The sequence below is a fragment of the Oncorhynchus mykiss genome, chromosome 18, assembly GCF_057628025.1.
Source record: "Oncorhynchus mykiss isolate SJ-2025 chromosome 18, ASM5762802v1, whole genome shotgun sequence".
Lineage (NCBI taxonomy): Eukaryota > Metazoa > Chordata > Actinopteri > Salmoniformes > Salmonidae > Oncorhynchus > Oncorhynchus mykiss.
The window spans coordinates 66,567,384-66,589,015 of record NC_143039.1 but is presented as its reverse complement, the minus strand read 5'-3'; the positions used below and the strand labels follow the sequence as shown (position 1 = coordinate 66,589,015).

Genomic DNA, 21,632 nt, shown 5'->3' with positions numbered 1-21,632 from the left:
CAAAGGCAGTCCTGCACAGTACAGTGAACTCAAACCTCCCTCGTGTGTGATTTTAGATTTTCAGAGTTTTCTCTACCACATGCTAAAACTGAATTTGCTGTCATATCTATCATGGAGAGATCTTTTTGGTGCTGGTTTATTGGTTCGATCCACTGCTAGCAGCTCCTCGTTGTCAAGTGTCAGTTTTGATTTCTATTACTTTTTTTGTTAACAATTATGATTACAAACACGAGAGATGCTGTAAAGCCCTGATAGAAAATGTGAATGTTTCATTTAATATAGTTAACTCTGGCTTGGCTGTAAATTGCATTAATTCATAAAAATATCAAGTTTCTTAATTTGTTGTCTCTTACTATGTATATAAAGATTTGGTTAAAATGTGAATGGTTTAATCTTGTGCCTTGTATGTATGAATAACTGGTTATGGTGCTTGTAGGTGGACATTATAGATTCTGCAATTTAATTATTTAGTATGACACATTTTTGGCTTCATGAACCACATGTTCCCAATGAAATAACACTGTCCATCTTTAGCTGTTTTTGCCATTCCTATTTACTTATGTCAGTGCTAGACTTTTCCAAATACACCTCTTGCAGCCCTTTCTATTTTACTGCCAAAACAGCACTCCCTAAACACACACAGATGGCGTCCATAAATCCCAATATGATTTAGTACTTGTATAAATGAGGTGCTATACTTTTTTATTTCAGCCATAAAGTCTATTTGGTTTTTATACTGCTCCCACAAGTACAGTAGTCTACACCTAGCAGTGTTATTTTTTTTCCTTCCTCGAAATGGATCCGACTGTTGCATGTGCACCACCTATATTTGATTGTGCCGTTCAAGCCCAATAGAATGGAAGTACACTGCCGATTTCCTAAAACACATATGCTACGGAATATTGACACTGCTTGATTTAGAAGTCTTTTGGGGTATACAATCAACTGACAAACTTTAATTTGGGGACGACTTTTTCCCATGTATTCTACTTGAGTCCATGTCATCTGCAGGACACAACCTGCGCACAATATATATCGTATTAAGTCAACTTTCAGAAGATATGGAGGACAAATTATTATTTATTAGTTGGCATCTAAAATTACAGCTGGCAGTACCACATAAATAAACCAGGTAAGTAAAAGGACAAATTTAGGTAAGTAAACCAGGTAAGTAAAATGACCAACTTTACAAGCAAAATTACACTACAAAATCGCAGTCTGTTGGTATTCGACAAATTCATGGTGCTTTTCTTGTTCTTCGGCCTGGTGTCAGACTAGACGTAACAGAGTAAACGTAAATCCGGGATACTCTTACATAAGGTTACTCAAGGCAAACACATGTTGGATGGGTGAGCCTATAACACGAATGTCTAGAAACCCGAAGGTTGAGAGTTCAAATCGGATCATGGACAATTTTTGTTCATTAGCTACTTTTCAACTACTCGTTCGCTGCTTTGCAACTACTTAACATGTTAGCTAACCCAAACCATTTTAGCTAACCTTAAACCTAACTCCTAGTCTAGGTAACGTTAGCCACCTAGCTGGATTTCGTAACATCATACGAAATGGGTGGTGGACATGTACAAATTAATATATACCTTGCGAAATGTAGCATGCATATCATACTAAATTATGCCTCGGATTTACGTACAGAATAATACGAAATGCTCTGACACCAGGCTGTTCAAACCGCTGAGAGAAAGAGGGAGAGAGCGAGTCATACTTTCCAAAAACTCACCATGTGTAATTTGACTTCACTTGCACCAGCGACGGACTAAACTGCGTACGTCTCCGGAATTTTCTTCTATAAGGTAATCTTTGCATTAAGAAATTTGCAATACGCCGTTTGATTACATTTGTAAGTATGTTGTTGCTTTGCTTGACAGTTTAGCGAAGATATTGTATAAACAGGAAGATACGACAAATTATGACCGTTTGCAGAATGTACCGATTGCAGTGTTGGAACGATTAGGATTATTTTCCACCGCCTGTCGGTAATGATTCGATTGACCCCAATTTCGTTGGAACCAAATATCTAAATTATTTTGTTCATAACATAAGCAGTGGAGTAGCCCACTGGGTTTGCATTTAGTTGTTTATATTTCACCCATGTCCAGGTGGTTTCATTAAGATGTGTTTAACAGTGATGGTCCCACAACATCATTGCAAAGCTTTATAGGCTTGCATTTGTACTGTAAGTACCAAAAATACTTTTAAACACATTTTATCGCCTGCAGCAAGGACATACCAGTTTTCCGTGTTTAGACAGTCTGCCCTAGTGCCACCATGCCAAACATTACTGTTAGACCACCCTACTGGTAGGAAGAAAATACACAGGAAAAAATTGGTGAAAGTTGTTCAAGAACGGATTAAAGTCACTAACCTCTGTCTGCAGAACATATTATATGTGAGTAATACAGAAAAGTTACTGTGAACTGTAATGTTCAAAACAAAGAATCCTGTGGCTTGGAAATGAGCTCATGTTTTCCTGGATGAATGATTCACTGCTGGACTAGTACCATGTTTATTTCTAGCGGCACAAATTAGGCCTATCTAAATGACAATGCCCATTGCATTACTCCTCAGGCCCAGTAGCCTTGCTTGCCAGGCTAATAGACACACTGCTGGGGAACAAGACTAGTCCAGCTACATTGTGATGAAGTGGCTCCACGATGGAACAACTAGCTGGGCTTGGCTCTGCCTCTCCTGTTGCCTCCTGAGTGCCTGGTGCCCGGTGGGGGCAGAGGTGGGACCCACGCCCGACCCTGAGTCAGGGGAGCCCATGCAGGGAGACTGGGAGTGGGGCTCCGGTTCCTTCAACCTTCAGGATCTACTCCACAGCTTCCCCGCCGACAGCCCATTTGTGACAGAGACTCCGGGGAATCCTGTCAACTGCTCCCAGCGCTTCTGGCTGCCCTCTGCCTCCCCAGTCTGCTGGGACGACATCGCCGGGCCGGAGGAGTTTGAGCAGTCTCGTCTGCTGGTGCTCCAGAATAGGGCGGCCCTGCAGGCGGTGTCCCTGGCCAGCGAGGTGGTGGTAGAAGGGGGAACTTCAGCCTCGTTTAAACAGCAGGCCTTGGAGGACTTGCAGGTGGTGAGGGCGGACTACCTGAACGTGACAGAGACGACAGAGACCATGCAGAAGGTGTTCCTCACACTGGAGGAGAAGAGGAAGGAGGGGACTGAGCACTGGACATTCTCAAGGTGAGGGGGAGGGAGCGCGCGCAGGACCTTCTCAAGGTGAGGGGGAGGGAAGGGAGCGCAGGACCTTCTCAAGGTGAGGGGTAGGGGACAGAGGACTGGACCTTCAAGGTGAGGGGTAGGGGACAGAGGACTGTACCTTCAAGGTGAGGGGGAGGGGATGGAGCGCTGGACCTTCTCAAGTTGAGGGGGAGGGGATGGAGCGCAGGACAGTAGCAAGGTGAGGGGTAGGGGATGGAGCGCAGGACCTTCTCAATGTGAGGGGGAGAGGATGGAGTGCTGGACCTTCTCAGGGTGAGGGGGTAGGGGACAGAGCACTGGACCTTCTCAAGGTGAGGGGGGCGGAGCCCTGGACCTTCTCAAGGTGAGGGGTAGGGGACAGAGCACTGGACCTTCTCAAGGTGAGGGGTAGGGGACAGAGCACTGGACCTTCTCAAGGTGAGGGGGAGGGGACAGAGCACTGGACCTTCTCAGGGTGAGGGGGAGGGGACAGAGCGCTGGACCTTCTCAGGGTGAGGGGGAGGGGACAGAGCGCTGGACCTCAAGGTGAGGGGGAGGGGACAGAGCACTGGACCTTCTCAGGGTGAGGGGGAGGGGACAGAGCACTGGACCTTCTCAAGGTGAGGGGGAGGGGACAGAGCACTGGACCTTCTCAAGGTGAGGGGGAGGGGACAGAGCACTGGACCTTCTCAAGGTGAGGGGGAGGGGACAGAGCACTGGATCTTCTCAATGCGAGGGGGAGGGGACAGAGCACTGGACCTTTTCAGGGTGAGGGGGAGGGGACAGAGCGCTGGACCTTCTCAGGGTGAGGGGTAGGGGACAGAGCGCTGGACCTTCTCAGGGTGAGGGGGAGGGGACAGAGCGCTGGACCTTCTCAGGGTGAGGGGTAGGGGACAGAGCGCTGGACCTTCTCAGGGTGAGGGGTAGGGGACAGAGCACTGGACCTTCTCAGGGTGAGGGGTAGGGGACAGAGCACTGGACCTTCTCAGGGTGAGGGGTAGGGGACAGAGCACTGGACCTTCTCAGGGTGAGGGAGAGGGGACAGAGCACTGGACCTTCTCAGGGTGAGGGGGAGGGGACAGAGCACTGGACCTTCTCAGGGGGAGGGGACAGAGCACTGGACCTTCTCAGGGGGAGGGGACAGAGCACTGGACCTTCTCAGGGGGAGGGGACAGAGCACTGGACCTTCTCAGGGGGAGGGGACAGAGCACTGGACCTCCTCAGGGTGAGGGGGAGGGGACAGAGCACTGGACCTTCTCAGGGTGAGGGGACAGCGCTGGACCTTCTCAGGGTGAGGGGTAGGGGACAGAGCACTGGATCAAGCTCAGGGTGAGGGGACAGAGCACTGGACCTTCTCAGGGTGAGGGGGTAGATTCACTCACTGCACCACAGCACTGAGTTGGCCCCTAGTCTTGTTCCACGTGCTGTTTGTGTTAAACAGGACGGCATGGTAGTTTTGCTTTTGTTTTTACTCCTAAGGAATGAATACTCAAACAGTCATATATATCAATGTTTTTTTTAACACTGTTTGTTGAAGGCATAGTAAAACTATTGAGAAATTCAATGATTGTAGAAGCTTGTTCATCAAAGGGAATTGAGGTTACTTCCTCTAGGGACTTGTGCAAGCAGGATAATGTGTAGGGGAGTGAGGGAACTAAAGGGTCAATCAATCAATCAAATGTATTTATAAAGCCCTTTTTACATCAGCCAATGTCAAAGTGCTATACAGAAACCCATCCTAAAACACCCAAAAGCAAGCAATGCAGAAAAAGAAGGGTATGTGGAGCTTTCTGCTCCAACCAGCATTGTTGAATTCCTAGCAGATGAAGTCATGCATGATCAACCACTAGTCAGGACCTGTCCTACTGAGTAGAGGGGTCTAAGAACAGAGCGGGAACAGTCGCCTGAATCATTTCACGTTCTACTTCTTCAGTCCTCCCCACATCTGGCTGAATCAAAGTCCTGGTATGAGATTCATTACAATGCAATTGAATGAGATCAGACTTTTTCTTTCTAGTACGATACAGTTTGAACCAATCCCGCTGGTATTTGTTTATTCGGATCCCCATTAGCTTTTGCCGAAGCAGTAGCTATTCTTCCTGGGGTCCACACAAAAACATAACACATGACATGTAACAAAACACTGTTACACTGATAGACAAGAACAGTCGCACACAAAATACACAACTAAATACTCATGTGTAATTGATAGTGTGTCGATGTAAATATTTAGGAGCTCAAAGAGTACATTGTTATAGTAAAATGTATGAAACATGTTTTTACGTTCATGTGTATGAGAACCTTTTGTGATTTTTTTGTTGTTGTCTGTTTCTAGTATAAAGGAGCACATTGCCAAAACGAAGGACTCCATCAACGGAAAAGACAACGTGGCAGCCCTCCTAGAGAAACAGTTCTCTAGCCTAGAGAAGTCTTTACACGTCATGCAACTCCGACTTGACAAACTAATGGCACAGTGAATGTGTTCTTCAGGATATTTTTTTGAATGAACTGTACCATCATGTAATATATCCCACTAACAATGCATGCAAACTCAGGTTAAAAAACCCTTTACAAAACATGAGGTGCACTTTCTTTGTATATGAACTAGGTATTTTATTCTTCCGTAGTCACATTCCTATCTGAAACCCAAACTGCATGCAAAGCCTACAGCATCAGGGAGATTTTGATGGAAATAAAACATTTTTATACTCAGCATGCACACCCGTTCCAGAAAGAGATGTTATTTATTGAAGTAAAACTGTGACACTCATACAGTGTGGTATAAAATTGTAACATTTATGTAAATGCTTTGTTGCAACAAGGTGAAAACAATAGAACACAAATAGGGAATGACAATCTGTAGAGCATGAAGATTTTATTTTCATTAACTAAACTATGGAACACAAAAACATACAAAAGGCAAGTCTCAATCGTTAGAGGGGATGAAATTGCTGTTACAAACACTTGTAGAAAATACAGTGCCTTGCGAAAGTATTCGGCCCCCTTGAACTTTGCGACCTTTTGCCACATTTCAGGCTTCAAACATAAAGATATAAAACTGTATTTTTTTGTGAAGAATCAACAACAAGTGGGACACAATCATGAAGTGGAATGACATTTATTGGATATTTCAAACTTTTTTAACAAATTAAAAACTGAAAAATTGGGCGTGCAAAATTATTCAGCCCCTTTACTTTCAGTGCAACAAACTCTCTCCAGAAGTTCATTGAGGATCTCTGAATGATCCAATGTTGACCTAAATGACTAATGATGATAAATACAATCCACCTGTGTGTAATCAAGTCTCCGTATAAATGCACCTGCACTGTGATAGTCTCAGAGGTCCGTTAAAAGCGCATAGAGCATCATGAAGAACAAGGAACACACCAGGCAGGTCCGAGATACTGTTGTGAAGAAGTTTAAAGCCGGATTTGGATACAAAAAGATTTCCCAAGCTTTAAACATCCCAAGGAGCACTGTGCAAGCGATAATATTGAAATGGAAGGAGTATCAGACCACTGCAAATCTACCAAGACCTGGCCGTCCCTCTAAACTTTCAGCTCATACAAGGAGAAGTCTGATCAGAGATGCAGCCAAGAGGCCCATGATCACTCTGGATGAACTGCAGAGATCTACAGCTGAGGTGGGAGACTCTGTCCATAGGACAACAATCAGTCGTATATTGCACAAATCTGGCCTTTATGGAAGAGTGGCAAGAAGAAAGCCATTTCTTAAAGATATCCATAAAAAGTGTCGTTTAAAGTTTGCCACAAGCAACCTGGGAGACACACCAAACATGTGGAAGAAGGTGCTCTGGTCAGATGAAACCAAAATGTAACTTTTTGGCAACAATGCAAAATGTTATGTTTGGCGTAAAAGCAACACAGCTGAACACACCATCCCCACTGTCAAACATGGTGGTGGCAGCATCATGGTTTGGGCCTGCTTTTCTTCAGCAGGGACAGGGAAGATGGTTAAAATTGATGGGAAGATGGATGGAGCCAAATACAGGACCATTCTGGAAGAAAACCTGATGGAGTCTGCAAAAGACCTGAGACTGGGATGGAGATTTGTCCTCCAACAAGACAATGATCCAAAACATAAAGCAAAATCTACAATGGAATGGTTCAAAAATAAACATATCCAGGTGTTAGAATGGCCAAGTCAAAGTCCAGACCTGAATCCAATCGAGAATCTGTGGAAAGAACTGAAAACTGCTGTTCACAAATGCTCTCCATCCAACCTCACTGAGCTCGAGCTGTTTTGCAAGGAGGAATGGGAAAAAAATTCAGTCTCTCGATGTGCAAAACTGATAGAGACATACCCCAAGCGACTTACAGCTGTAATCGCAGCAAAAGGTGGCGCTACAAAGTATTAACTTAAGGGGCTGAATAATTTTGCACGCCCAATTTTTCAGTTTTTGATTTGTTAAAAAAGTTTGAAATATCCAATAAATGTCGTTCCACTTCATGATTGTGTCCCACTTGTTGTTGATTCTTCACAAAAAAATACAGTTTTATATCTTTATGTTTGAAGCCTGAAATGTGGCAAAAGGTCGCAAAGTTCAAGGGGGCCGAATACTTTCGCAAGGCACTGTATATACAGAGGTTCAAGTTCAGTGCATTCTTTCCATTTTTGAGACCATACACGCTAGCAGTTACAGTAGCCTGCTTTATAGTTCAACCACACACAGTGGCATATTTAGACTGATTTAATAAATGTAACATTAAGTCTGATTTATTTTTTTCACATAAACCTAAATATTGCAATGCCTGTCCTCGCGTATATTCATTACAATCTGAGAGGAGCTGTTACTAAAAAATGAAATTAGAGATTCAATATTAAATTAGTGCTGCCTGCAACCACCCAGTACTGAAACTACCAATGGGTTTTGACTGAGTAATATGGTACATATCACATTAAACACAGCAAAAGTCTAAAGTGTCTTTTATACTCAGTAACGTTGCTAAAAGGAATCAGTTTGCATGTGTAGATCTCTAAAGATAAGTTAAACATTGTTTATGAATGAAAGGTATATAATACAAAAAGTCAAAGTAGATAGTCTGCATTAGCAAAGACTGCGCATTGGGGTTCCTCTTTATAAAAAGGACACAATGAGTCAATTTGGTTTGACCTGAGAACTGGAATATATGTATGGAATATATATATATATTTTTAAAGCACCTGATTTGTTCAACCTTTGCTTCAAGATCTTGTTTAGAAAAATAATGCCCAAAACAGATAAAAGCTTGCACTATTTGCACTGAGTGGTATCAAAACCAGAGGAAGCACAGATGTTTCTCTTCGGCAGCAGGTGATTGCTGTAGCGGGGAATATGGGGGTGGTATCATGGTCAACATATGATTATGATTTTAATGGTTTATCTGTAGTCAACTCACATACTGATTCTTTCTGACCCCAAACTGAATGACCATTATCTGGAAGACTGGGCAACTAATGGTAGTAAACATAATATACTCTAGTACGTCTCAGGGAAGGTGTTGGCCTACATAATAGCATCGCCTGGAAGTAGTATGGAATGAGCTGGAGAAAAAAAGCTTCAGACTCCATTCTAGCAACCACTATTGCTTGAAGGGTTGCATGTCTTTTCAATTGTCTGCTTCCTCAATTGGATTTTCCTCTATGAGCTTCAGGTAATCTCGAGCGAAGATCTTCTTTGGTAGGATATCTGCAACGGTATAATGAACAGATAGTCAATATTGACTACCTACTGTATGCTCAGAGAGAAGAGAATGTAAGTCACGTGGTGGTGGCAACACTAGTTCTTACCTGTGAGAAACTGAAAAGTCTCTGTTCCCTCAACAGTATTGGCCAGATCACTGTACAAGAGTGTCTTATTGTCTTTCCCTGATCCATTGTTGAACGAGGACAGAGCCAAGTACTGAACGAACAGTTCCTACAAGACACGAGTGTTATGAATGAAATTGTTATTACATAGGACAGTTCCCATTTATTAACAGTGACACTATAATGGAGGCCAGTCTTCAATTTACAAGGCAAAGACATTCAGACATTAGGGTTTACATCCTATTTTGGTTGAGGCTCTACAGCCATGTCAGTGCAGGGCTAGCTGGCTAACTGTTACAGCCATTCAGGGTTAGCTAGCTACCTTCTTCACGAGCTTGAACTAATGGAAGTAGCTAGCTAGCACTGCCTATATGAAAATGCTGCAAAACTAGCTAGCAGACCTAGCTATTGGCTAGCTAGCATAACTACGCAAGTAAACTGAATTCAACCTACTGTTGCTTTGGTGGTGATGAGAAGAGCCTCTTGGTTGATGCTTGAGACGTCGGGAGAACTTTTCATGATCATTTTCACGCGAGTCATTGGAAGAGAGATGCCTTTGCTGTTAGATGCATGATTAACGTTGTCTCCAGACATTTTGACATGAATAAGGAAATTTCTTCAGTGGTACTGGTAGCAACCGTTGATATACAGTTGCGAGGAGTGGAAGTTCCCCGCTACTTCCTGATCAGTGACGTAGTAAAAGTGCTTGGATCGTTTTTTTTTTCTTCTCTCACCCAAAACTAATGTAGCTAGCTACCGTATGTACTTCTGTTTCAGACAATATTATCGTTTTTTGCTTGATTTTTACAAAGAAGTATCTAAGCGTTTATAAGCCTGCCTGCTAGATAAATAAGGCTGCCGATACACTCCATCACAGTAGGTGGCGCAATAACGTTACACTTTTAACTGCTCCAACACGTCACTAACTATCTGAAAGAAGGAAAATACATTTTACGGACAGGTTATCTGTGTTGTTCCTTTAAACATAGCTTTCGATTATTGCTGGTTTTATTTGCATTCTGTATCTGTTTGTCTGCGCGAGCGGACGAGTGGCTCTTTTTTTGTTGCTGATGTTGTTAGCCAGAAAGCAGTTAGCTAAATAGCTAGCTAGCTAGCTTCTGCATTCATCATTTCACTGGCCAACACGTTCAAGATGCCTCTGGGTTTGAAACCATGTTGCGCTGTCTGCAAAACAAACTCATCGTCTATGTGGAAAAAGGGAAACCAAGGAGAGATCCTGTGCAATAACTGCACGGGGAAGAGCACCAGCAGTGGAGCATCTGGACCCTCGGTGTCCTCCAACACACTACAGAATAATGGCGGGGGCAAGCAGGTTGTTTGTCGTTTTGAGCACATACACTAAGTGTACAAAACATTAGGAACACCTACTCTTTCCATACCAAGTGAATCCAGGTGAACGCTGATTCCTTATTGATGATGTCACCTGTTAAATCCACTTCAATCAGTAGATGAAGGGGATGACACAGGTTAAATACATATTTTTAAGCCGTGAGACATGGGTTGTGTATGTGTGCCATTCCGAGGAAGGTGAATGGGCAAGAATAAAGTGTTAAGTGCCTTTGAACGGGGTATGGAACTAGGTTGTGTGTCGAGCTGCAACGCTGCTGGGTTTTTCACGATCAACAGTTTCTCATGTGCATCAAGAATGGTCCAGCCAACTTGACACAACTGTGGGAAGCATTGGAGTCAACATGGCCAGCACCCCCGTGGTATGCTTTTGACAACTTGTAGAGTCCATGCCCCGATAAATTGAGGCTGTTCTGAGGGCAAAAGCGGGTGCATCTCAATATTAAGGTGTTCCTAATGTTTTGTACACTCAGTGTACATAGGCCTGCACTATAATGTACTGTGCTGTGCTCCCCTTAGTGACTGTAACTCCATACTAACAATATATGCATGTTTACACATTGTCACCCTGATGGAGATGTAATATTGGTATTTGACACATCTTGCCCACAGTCTAAACAAGAGATCCACAGGAGATCAGCACGGTTGAGGAGCACAAAGTACAAAGCTCCTGCCTCTGAAAAAAAGGTGTCTACCAAAGGAAAAGGCAGAAGACACATATTCAAACTAAAAAATGTAAGTATATTATTAGTTCTAATACACAGGAACTATCTTTGTGTTGGATTGTCAGAAATCACAGGGGTTCAAATCTAAGCTCCTCCCAATGTGACCCCCCCCCCCCCTCACACACACAGCCAATCAAAGCACCAGAATCTGTTTCCACAATCATCACATCAGAATCAGTCTTTTATAAGGTATGTTTACTTTTTATAAATCCTTTCTGTACAATATGTTAGCAAACATAACAAACGTATCTGTTGTATAATGTATGCCACAGATGGATGTCAACAATCGTTCTGCCTTCGTGTCGTTGTGCAGGGTGTGTATTATCAGATGGGAGACGTCATCAAAGTGACAGACGAGGATGATGGGAGGCCGTACTATGCACAGATCAGAGGTTTCATCCAGGACCAGTACTGTGAGAGGAGTGCCGCGTTGACTTGGTTGATACCAACCCAGGCCAGTCCTCAGGACCTGTTTGATCCAGCCACTTACATTGTTGGTGAGTGATGATTGAACCTAAATATTTATTTAAGTTACATTTGAGCACACAGAAATAAAAGTGGTCTCTTTCTGAACATTGTGTATTTGGGAGTAATGTCACAGTAGACTCAAAAGACCACTACTAGCTGATGTTTCCATTACTGATTTTCTGATTGTATCTATAGGTCCAGAGGAGGATCTACCCAGGAAGATGGAGTACTTGGAGTTTGTGTGCCACGCCCCCTCAGAGTACTTCAAGTCCAGGAGCTGCCCCTATCCCACCATTCCTATCCGTCCAGAGAAAGGCTACATCTGGACTCATATTGGACCCACGCCGGCCATCGCTATCAAAGAATCATTTGGCAACAGCAATTAGCCGCTGGGTCAATTAACATGAAGATATTAACTTTGTCTGTTAGTCTGCTAGTACAAGGCACTTGACCCAAATTGCTCCAGGGTCGCCGTTGATAATGGCAGACCCCGGCCATGACCTACTCGTGAGAGTGGTTCAGGGTGAGTTGGGACATGCTAAAAAAACACATTTCCAATTCACACGTGTATTAATACACACTTGTACATGTATGAAATGGGACAAATATAAACACCCACATAATAATAATTATTATTATAATAGTCTGAATATTGAAAGTGTTTGTAATTCAACGTTTACAAACCCTTCTAAGTCAAACCCTTCCAACAGTACAGGGACGGACCCATGAAATGATCATCCTGAGGTGACAGTCAGACATGGGATTGACTTTTTTTATTCGGTAATAAATGTGGAAAATACCTTTTTCATAAGCTTTGTACTGGAATGTTTTTCAAACAACATATCATTTTTATTTAGACATCTGTGCAATACATGTTACGTGTTATACCTAAAAATAAAACAAAGTATTTATAAAGATGCTTTTAATAGACTCCCAAGTTCTATCCCTTTTGGTATATATTTTAGACACTTTGTGAAACCTTTGATCTATTACCTCAGTCACCAGTCTTTTTTTTTTTATCAAGAAACTAACTCTTCCTTGATGTCACATTACATGGTTAATATTGAGCTGCATGTGGAAATGTGTGCAGCAAGCCTGAGTCTGATTTAGCCATGTAAATCTATCATTATCTTTGAGACCATTTCAGCTAATCAGTAAAGCCAAATGATTTGGGACATGAAGAAATTCCTATTAAAAGTATGTTCAGCCTGTGTTGTGGTGTGTGCTGGGAGTGTTACTGTGTCCCGCATCCATATGTGTAGAAGTAGACTGGTAGTACATCGGGCTGTCCATGGACAGCCTCATGGCTGTGTGACGCATGTTCCCCTTCTGGAACAGGTGAGCAGATGCTGTGTTCGAGTCTATGACATGAGCCTGTAACAGAATAGTGAATGTAAGCTTATCGACAACTCTAGGAAGAGTCAATCTATTGTGTAACCATAAAGCTCTGGTCAAAATGAGTGTACTACATAGGGAATAGGGTGCTATGTCCACTGCCTTCCTACCTTCTCCAGGGTGATGAGGGTGGACAGTATGTCTCCGGTGCGGCCTGTGGCGATATCATTATTCAATAGGTTGTCCTGGAGGGTTGCAGCCATATGGTTCCTCATCATCACCTCCTGCTCTTGCTTTACGTTGAAAGACAGGCTGTGCACCTCCTCCACTATACTGTGGATAAACACATACCCATGGTCGGACATATACCTACAATTCATCCACTGTACAAAGACCATTTTTTTTTTCATTAAAGACCATCTTTACTTATAAGGGAGAAAAAATTGTCTAATTGAATTCAGAAAAATAGAGATTGAAAAACATAATTTCTTGGTATCACAATTACTTTATTTTATGGAACTCTTATTTTACCAGGTAAATTGACTGAGAACACATCATTTACTGCAACGAGCTGGGGAATAGTTACAGGGAGAGGGGATGAATGAGCCAATTGGAAACGTAAATCAGTTACTGTGATGGACGATGAAAAAATTTATAGTGGCTTCAATAGCTTTTAGCTAGAACAGAGACTTCCGTTACACTACCTGTCCAGCTCTTGTCTTATCTCCCTGTAGGCAGCCATGTTCTTCTGCATAGCAGCCGTGACAAGGGCCAGCTCCTCGAAGGTGTCCATGGTCAGGTTCTCTAGACAGCTCGCCTTCCAGGGCTTCTGGCGCCGGGTCATGTTGGACTTGGTCACCACCTCCTCCATGTGGATGGTGCTCTGTTCCGCCAAGCCTCCCGTGTCCTCTGGAATCAGCTGTGTGAGGGGACGGTTTGAGGAGAGAGGACAAAATACACAGGGAACTACGAAAGAGCAGTGGTCGTATTGATGATTTTGAATGGCAGCTAGCTTGTAATAATCCTTTGAAAGGCTGGTCATGGCTCATATCAACACCATGATGTCGGAAACCCTAGACCCACTCCAATTCGCATACCCCCCAACAGATCCACAGATGACGCCATCTCAATCGCACTCCACACTGCTCTTTCCCACCTGGACAAAAGGAACACCTATGTGACAACGCTGTTCATTCACTACAGCTCAGCGTTCAACACCATAGTGACCACAAAACTCATCACTAAGCTAAGTATCCTGGGAATAAACACCTCCCTCTGCAACTGGACTTCCTGACAGGCCGGCCCCAGGTGGTAAGGGTAGGTAACAACACATCTGCCATGCTGATCCTCAACACTGGGGCCCCTCTGGGGTGCGTGCTTAGTCCCCTCCTGTGCTCCCTGTTCATCCAGGACTGCTCTGCCAAGCACAACTCCAACACCATCATTAAGTTTGCTGATGACACAACAGTGGTAGGCCTGATCACCAACAATGATGAGATACAGGAAAAAGGAGGGCCGAACAGGCTGCCATTAACATTGACGGGGTGGAAGTGGAGCGGGTCGAGAGTTTTAAGTTCCTTATTGTCCACATCACCAACAAACTATCATGGTCCAAACACACCAAGACAGTTGTGAAGAGGGCACGACAACACCTTTTCCCCCTCAGGAGACCGAAAATATTTGGTATGGGTCCCCAGATCCTCAAAAAGTTCTACAGCTGCACCATCGAGAGCATCCTGACCGGTTGTATCACCGCCTGGTATGGCAACTGCTCGGCATCTGACCGTGAGGCTCAACAGGGGGCAGTGTGTACGGCCCAGTACACCACTGGGGCCAAGCTTCTTGACATACAGGACCTATATACTAGGCGGTGTCAGAGGAAGGCCTAAAAAATGGTCAAAGACTCCAGTCACCCAAGTCATAGACTGTTAACTCACGGCAAGCGGTACAGGAGCGCCAAGTCTAGGTCCAAAAGGCTCCTTAACAGCTTCTACCCCCAAGCCATAAGACTGCTGAACAACCAGACAAATGGCCACCCGGACTATTTACATTTACCCCCCCCCCCCCCACTGTTTATTATCTATGTATAGTCACTTTTCAAATTACCTCGACTAACTTGTACCCCTGCACATTGACTCGGTACCAGTACCCGCTGTATATAGCCTCATTATTGTTATGTAATTTTCTTGTTACTTTTTAATTTTATTACATTTTTGTATTTTTTTCCACTTTACTTTATTTAGTAAATATTTTCTTAACTCTATTTCTTGAACTGCATTGTTGGTTAAGGGCTTGTAAGTAAGAATTTCACGGTAAGGTCTACTACACCTGTTGTATTTGGCCACGTGACAAATAACATTTTATTTTATTTGATCAACAATACACATTTGAGGGTCAAGAATACGTTACAGACAGTGCCTTGATATAAATAACACTATGTGACAAACACTAAATGTGAAAAGGGAAAGAGTGACAGACTAACCGCCGCCGGCGAACACTCGTTCGGATTCTTTTCATCATAGTCGGGCATGGAGATCTCAAGGTTGGTGGTTACCACGGCAACGAGAAGGTTGGCGAAGATGAAGGCTCCGCCAGTGAGGAAGATGAAAAAGTAGAGAGAAGCTCCGTACATCAGCCCCTCATCACTACAGTGCAGAGAGAAAGGACAACACTTACCACATAAGGACAAAATACATAGAACTATGTCTACAATATGTAGGCATTTTCACATAAGCTTTTCACTCTATTGCAAAATGTTAAGCCCCATTTTACTACAATTAGCAGGTTGACGTTAATTGTCATGAGACTTGTCCTGGAGGTAGAACTGAGTGATTTCCGTTTTGATATCGGCAGAGTAAAAATGGGCTATATTGTAAAAATGTATGAAACACTTTTTGATCTTAATTTAAGGTTAGGCATTAGGGTTAGCAGTCTGGTTAAGGTTAGGCATTAGGGTTAACAGTGTGGTTAAGGTTAGGCATTAGGGTTAGCAGTGTGGTTAAGGTTAGGCATTAGGGTTAACAGTGTGGTTAAGGTTAGGCATTAGGGTTAGCAGTGTGGTTAAGGTTAGGCATTAGGGTTAGCAGTGTGGTTAAGGTTAGGCATTAGGGTTAACAGTGTGGTTAAGGTTAGGCATTAGGGTTAACAGTGTGGTTAAGGTTAGGCATTAGGGTTAGCCGTGTGGTTAAGGTTAGGCATTAGGGTTAACAGTGTGGTTAAGGTTAGGCATTAGGGTTAACAGAGTGGTTAAGGTTAGGCATTAGGGTTAGCAGTGTGGTTAAGGTTAGGCATTAGGGTTAGCAGTGTGGTTAAGGTTAGGCATTAGGGTTAACAGTGTGGTTAAGGTTAGGCATTAGGGTTAGCAGTGTGGTTAAGGTTAGACATTAGGGTTAACAGTGTGGTTAAGGTTAGGCATTAGGGTTAACAGTGTGGTTAAGGTTAGGCATTAGGGTTAACAGTGTGGTTAAGGTTAGGCATTAGGGTTAGCAGTGTGGTTAAGGTTAGGCATTAGGGTTAACAGTGTGGTTAAGGTTAGGCATTAGGGTTAGCAGTGTGGTTAAGGTTAGGTATTAGGGTTAGCAGTGTGGTTAAGGTTAGGCATTAGGGTTAGCAGTGTGGTTAAGGTTAGGCATTAGGGTTAACAGTGTGGTTAAGGTTAGGCATTAGGGTTAACAGTGTGGTTAAGGTTAGGCATTAGGGTTAACAGTGTGGTTAAGGTTAGGCATTAGGGTTAGCAGTGTGGTTAAGGTTAGGTATTAGGGTTAGCAGTGTGGTTAAGGTTAGGCATTAGGGTTAGCAGTGTGGTTAAGGTTAGGCATTAGGGTTAACAGTGTGGTTAAGGTTAGGCATTAGGGTTAACAATGTGGTTAAGGTTAGGCATTAGGGTTAACAGTGTGGTTAAGGTTAGGCATTAGGGTTAGCAGTGTGGTTAAGGTTAGGCATTAGGGTTAACAGTGTGGTTAAGGTTAGGCATTAGGGTTAACAGCGTGGTTAAGGTTAGGCATTAGGGTTAACAGTGTGGTTAAGGTTAGGCATTAGGGTTAGCAGTGTGGTTAAGGTTAGGCATTAGGGTTAACAGTGTGGTTAAGGTTAGGCATTAGGGTTAACAGTGTGGTTAAGGTTAGGCATTAGGGTTAGCAGTGTGGTTAAGGTTAGGTATTAGGGTTAACAGTGTGGTTAAGGTTAGGCATTAGGGTTAACAGTGTGGTTAAGGTTAGGCATTAGGGTTAGCAGTGTGGTTAAGGTTAGGCATTAGGGTTAACAGTGTGGTTAAGGTTAGGCATTAGGGTTAACAGTGTGGTTAAGGTTAGGCATTAGGGTTAACAGTGTGGTTAAGGTTAGGCATTAGGGTCAGCAGTGTGGTTAAGGTTAGGCATTAGGGTCAGCAGTGTGGTTAAGGTTAAGTTAAAAGGCAGATTTGATGACTTTGTGGCTGTGCAAGCTAGTGACCACTGCAGAGCTGCCTCCAGAACAACATTATTTTTTTATGAACAACTTTTTATTTAGTTTAGTCTTTTTATTTTTTTTTGGGGGGGGGGTTGCAGGTACAACAACAATAAGATAAATTAATACAAAAGAGAACCCCAGCCCCCCCCCCTCAGTCCCTATTCACAAGCCTTATACAAAGATAATGTTAGATTACAAAATGCAATTATGTTCGTGGTCATTAGCTTATGCCTGCCCATACCATAACCCCACCGCCACCATGTGGCACTCTGTTCACAAGGTTGACATCAGCAAACCGCTCGCCCACACAACGCCATATACGTGGTCTGAGGTTGTGAGGCTGGTTGAACGTACTGCCAAATGATCTAAAACGGCTTATGGTAGAGAAGTCAACATTTAATTTTCTGACAACAGCTCAGGTGGACATTCTTTCAGTCAGCATGCCAATTGCATGCTCCCTCAAAACTTGAGATATCTGTGCCATTGTGTTGTGTGACAAAATTGCACATTTTAGAGTAGCCTATTATTATCCCCAGCACAAGGTGAACCTGTGTAATGATCATGCTGTTTAATCAGCATGATCATCCTGATCATGTGTTCTATACACACAAAAGCTCATTTGTTTACAAATTAGCTTTTGTGTGTATGGAACATTTCTGGGATCTTTTATTTCAGCTCATCAAACATGGGACCACCACTTTACATATTGCGTTTATATTTTTGTTCAGTGTAAAATAGAGATCAGTCCTTTCGGGAGCCGAGATAATTTAAACATCCCAACATATATTCAGAGTTGGGTATGGGCCTGACATTTTGATTCCATTTTGATTTTCAATTTTGCGCCAAATAGAAACTGTGTGAGCAATAATAGGACCAAAGTGTAATTTACATTGTTTAAGGGATATTTGTGAAGACCACCTCTTCCAGGGCAATAGGAGACAAGATTCATGATGAAAAACACTAACCTGCATTAGACTAATAAAATTATCTCCTCTTGTTTTTCAAAATCTTTATCCAAGTACACATACTGTATGAACTGGATGATGGGAAATGTAGTCTTTATCCAAGGACACATACTGTATGAACTGGATGAGGGGAAATGTAGTCTTTAACCAAGGACATACTGTATGAACTGGATAAGGGGAAATGTAGTCTTTATCCAAGGACATACTGTATGAACTGGATGAGGCGAAATGTAGTCTTTACCCAAGGACACATACTGTATGAACTGGATGATGGGAAATGTAGTCTTTAACCAAGGACATACTGTATGAACTGGATAAGGGGAAATGTAGTCTTTATCCAAGGACATACTGTATGAACTGGATAAGGGGAAATGTAGTCTTTATCCAAGGACATACTGTATGAACTGGATGAGGGGAAATGTAGTCTTTATCCAAGGACATACTGTATGAACTGGATGAGGGGAAATGTAGTCTTTATCCAAGGACATACTGTATGAACTGGATGAGGGGAAATGTAGTCTTTATCCAAGGACATACTGTATGAACTGGATAAGGGGAAATGTAGGGCCTTGTGTCACTTACGCCTTAAACTCCCTGTAGATGTCCATCCATCCGTCCTGGGTGATGCAGATGAAGAGGGTGTAGAGGGCTGAGAACAGGTCCCCAAAGGCTGATGGGACAGCAGCACTGAACAGGGTCACGCCGAACACCGCAAACACCTGACAGACACAGACAGAAAATCAACAGAGACATTAGACACAAACACAGAGAGACACAAACACAGGGGACAACTGAGCAGATGTCCCACCATCACAAACACAGGGGACAACATATCACTCCTTGAAACATCACACACTCATCTGGGGCCATAGTAACAAACCAACATATTAAATACTAGAAACAAGAGCAAGAACTGGGGCGTTATAGTTTGACTGTTCTCATGATTCTTTTCTCATTCAAAGTCACGAGAATGAGGTGAAGAAGTGGTAATGGATTAAGACGAATGATGATGAAGTGAGAGAGAGAGAATTAGAAAGAGTGAGAGGTTGAATTTGTACATGATTTAACACCTACAAGCATGATGATGAGGAGGAGGAAGAAGATGTTGGCCATGTCTGGAATGGACTGCATAATGACGGTGACCATCATAGCCATACCCTGCATGGAGGCAAAACCCCTGATACTACGGATTACCCTCAACACCCTGGAACACACACACAATAAATAACACATTACAACATGGAGTGACAACCCACTGAGCACAGATGCCAATTCAACGTCTATTCCATGTTGGTTCAACGTCATTTCATTGAAATGACGTGGAAACCCTGTTGATTCAACAGGTGTGTGACCAGTGGGAAAGCAGCACACAACAACAACTACACAACAAATAATGTTTCATGTTGAAGTTTGACACACAAAAAAAATATTGTCCTAAAACTAAATTAGGTTAAGGTTAGGAGAATTAACGTGGCAGGTTAGGAGAATTATCGTGGCAGGTTAGGAGAATTAGGTTAAGATTAGAAAAAGGGTTGAGGTTAGCTAAAAGTGTAAAATTGTCCCCGACACAACTCAAACATATCTAGTTACAACCAGGCCTGCACTGAGAACACCCTACGTTTCCACTAATGCGTTTCTGCAGAGTGTGAGGGGTACTCCTTCACCTGATGACCTTTAGTAAACTGTCCCCACCCTGGGGAAAGATCAGGGGTCCAAGCATCAGAGCAAGAGTGACCAAACAGTCCAGGACATTCCAGCCATTCTGAAATACCAAAAACGAGACAGAGAGACAGAGAGAGAGAGAGAGACAGAGAGAGAGAGAGAGAATGACACCACAATGGTCTCTGAGAAGGCCACAGTAGGTAATAGATTGTGTCAAATCAATCTCCTGACCAGACGTTACCTTCCAGAAGATGTTGAAGCCGTAGTACCACTTGACCAGGATCTCCCAGATGAAGACGGTGAGGATAATATGCTCACAGATGCTGAACGCAATGTCATACTTCTACAATGAACCAATCATACCATAGCATTTCAGGTCATTCTTATATGTTGACTTGTCATATAAAATGAGCTTTCAGTTTGAAAGTAGGCCTACAATACCTCTTTGTATTTTTTAGGGATCCCCATTAGCTACTCTTCCTGGGGTCCAAACACACCAAAGCATCCACATTACATATGAATCAATAGATAAAACAGTGAACTATGTATGTACTGAATGAGCTAAAGATAAAACAGTACATCATATAACATCCCTACACCACCACATATCCACAACACAAAATGTTCAATTACACCATACACCAAGATGTCCTCAGTGACCATAACTTACCTTGGCAATGATAGCATCAGTTTGGAAGGCCATAATGATGCAGTTGCTGACAATCATGACGATGATGAGTAATTTGAACAGGAAGTTCTCCAGCAGCGCACCCATGAGCACCTGGGAGACATAGTCCTCAGTGTCTGAGTCATCCTATAAGGTATAGTCAGAGGTCATTATTGGTATTCATCTAGCTGAACCGGAGCCCCTGTCTCCTGGACAGGTGAAAATAATGGAATAATCTCCCCAGGTACCAGTATCAGTGATGAAGATCTGTCTGAAAATAGTTTGAAAAAACTGAGTAGTGTGATGTCTCTGTATATCTCTCTATGTTAACCCACTCATTATTCACTATATAAGTAATCATACCTGTGAAAGCCCAACAGTATAAATATAGCCTACACCTTTTGCTGGGTGATGTCTCTGATGTTGATCATCTCAGGCTCCTCATCTCGCTCTAGCATGGACCACCTCCTCCCGGTGCTCTCCGACGCCCGCTGCAGTATAAAAAATTGTTAATTGGATGCCCCAAAAACATGTTAGTCTTTTGTAAAAGTTTTTCAAATATATGGAAAAGTTCAAAGCAGATAATACACTTGAATAAATGTACAAAGAGAGCATATAGATGACATGGTGGTAGAGCGAAAACAGCCAATAGGCCTACCCTGGCGTTTGGAGTTCGTCTAGCCCTACCTGGAGGATCATCAAGCGTTTCCTGTAATCCATTTTTTCGCGCCTTCTCCCTTCAACCCATTTTTCAGGTGAATGCCATGGAAGCTATACCCCGCTACCGCTTTTGTCTCACCAGCCCAGTTGAAAATATTATGAAGAATGTTGAGGAATCTTTGACCAAAAAGGTCTCGCTCCAGAAGATAGATGTCATAATCGTGCAACAGGTGATTGGAACTGAAGTAGCGTTCTCGTCATTCAGTCCTCCGTCCATTCTATATTCTAATTACGCAGACACGTGTCACAATGTGTTTCCACCACTGG

General features: G+C 43.1%; 4 protein-coding genes across 11 annotated transcripts; 2 read left to right on the top strand and 2 right to left on the bottom strand.

The window, feature by feature from the left end:
- Positions 1-1,674: 1,674 nt before the first annotated feature.
- Positions 1,675-5,920, top strand: si:ch211-57n23.1 (uncharacterized). Of its 5 annotated transcripts, XM_090209171.1 has the most exons (4): positions 1,682-1,811; positions 2,587-3,226; positions 3,260-3,277; positions 5,537-5,673. In XM_090209171.1, the coding sequence occupies exon 2, from the start codon at positions 2,657-2,659 to the stop codon at positions 3,206-3,208; it is 552 nt and encodes a 183-aa protein (XP_090065297.1). In that variant the 5' UTR covers positions 1,682-1,811; positions 2,587-2,656; the 3' UTR covers positions 3,209-3,226; positions 3,260-3,277; positions 5,537-5,673. The 5 variants fall into 5 exon arrangements, with proteins under 5 accessions (XP_036809289.1, XP_090065295.1, XP_090065298.1 ...); XM_036953394.2 differs by lacking the exon at positions 3,260-3,277 and having other exon boundaries at positions 1,675-1,811; positions 2,587-3,204; positions 5,537-5,920; XM_090209169.1 differs by lacking the exon at positions 3,260-3,277 and having other exon boundaries at positions 1,678-1,858; positions 2,587-3,204; positions 5,537-5,920.
- Positions 5,921-5,928: 8 nt separating this feature from the next.
- chrc1 (Chromatin accessibility complex protein 1) lies at positions 5,929-10,330 on the bottom strand. Of its 2 annotated transcripts, NM_001165203.1 has the most exon segments (4): positions 5,929-6,182; positions 7,809-8,890; positions 8,992-9,118; positions 9,463-9,627. In NM_001165203.1, coding segments are annotated over 3 exon segments (348 nt in total). In that variant the 5' UTR covers positions 9,604-9,627; the 3' UTR covers positions 5,929-6,182; positions 7,809-8,810.
- LOC110496620 (GATA zinc finger domain-containing protein 1) lies at positions 9,697-12,781 on the top strand. Of its 3 annotated transcripts, none has more exons than XM_021572618.3 (5): positions 9,697-10,342; positions 10,990-11,112; positions 11,232-11,291; positions 11,416-11,599; positions 11,766-12,781. In XM_021572618.3, the coding sequence occupies exons 1-5, from the start codon at positions 10,163-10,165 to the stop codon at positions 11,954-11,956; spliced, it is 738 nt and encodes a 245-aa protein (XP_021428293.3). In that variant the 5' UTR covers positions 9,697-10,162; the 3' UTR covers positions 11,957-12,781. The 3 variants fall into 3 exon arrangements, with proteins under 3 accessions (XP_021428293.3, XP_090065299.1, XP_090065300.1); XM_090209174.1 differs by having other exon boundaries at positions 10,241-10,739; XM_090209173.1 differs by lacking the exon at positions 11,232-11,291 and having other exon boundaries at positions 9,900-10,342; positions 11,431-11,599.
- LOC110496619 (cation channel sperm-associated protein 4) lies at positions 12,330-21,608 on the bottom strand. Its single transcript, XM_036953393.2, has 11 exons — positions 21,333-21,608; positions 21,044-21,136; positions 20,649-20,792; positions 20,220-20,321; positions 19,981-20,078; positions 19,391-19,520; positions 18,899-19,035; positions 15,388-15,550; positions 13,610-13,824; positions 13,076-13,238; positions 12,330-12,944 (listed from the first exon to the last, which is right to left on the bottom strand). The coding sequence occupies exons 1-11, from the start codon at positions 21,363-21,365 to the stop codon at positions 12,774-12,776; spliced, it is 1,449 nt and encodes a 482-aa protein (XP_036809288.2). The 5' UTR covers positions 21,366-21,608; the 3' UTR covers positions 12,330-12,773.
- Between the last annotated feature and the right edge of the window lie 24 nt (positions 21,609-21,632).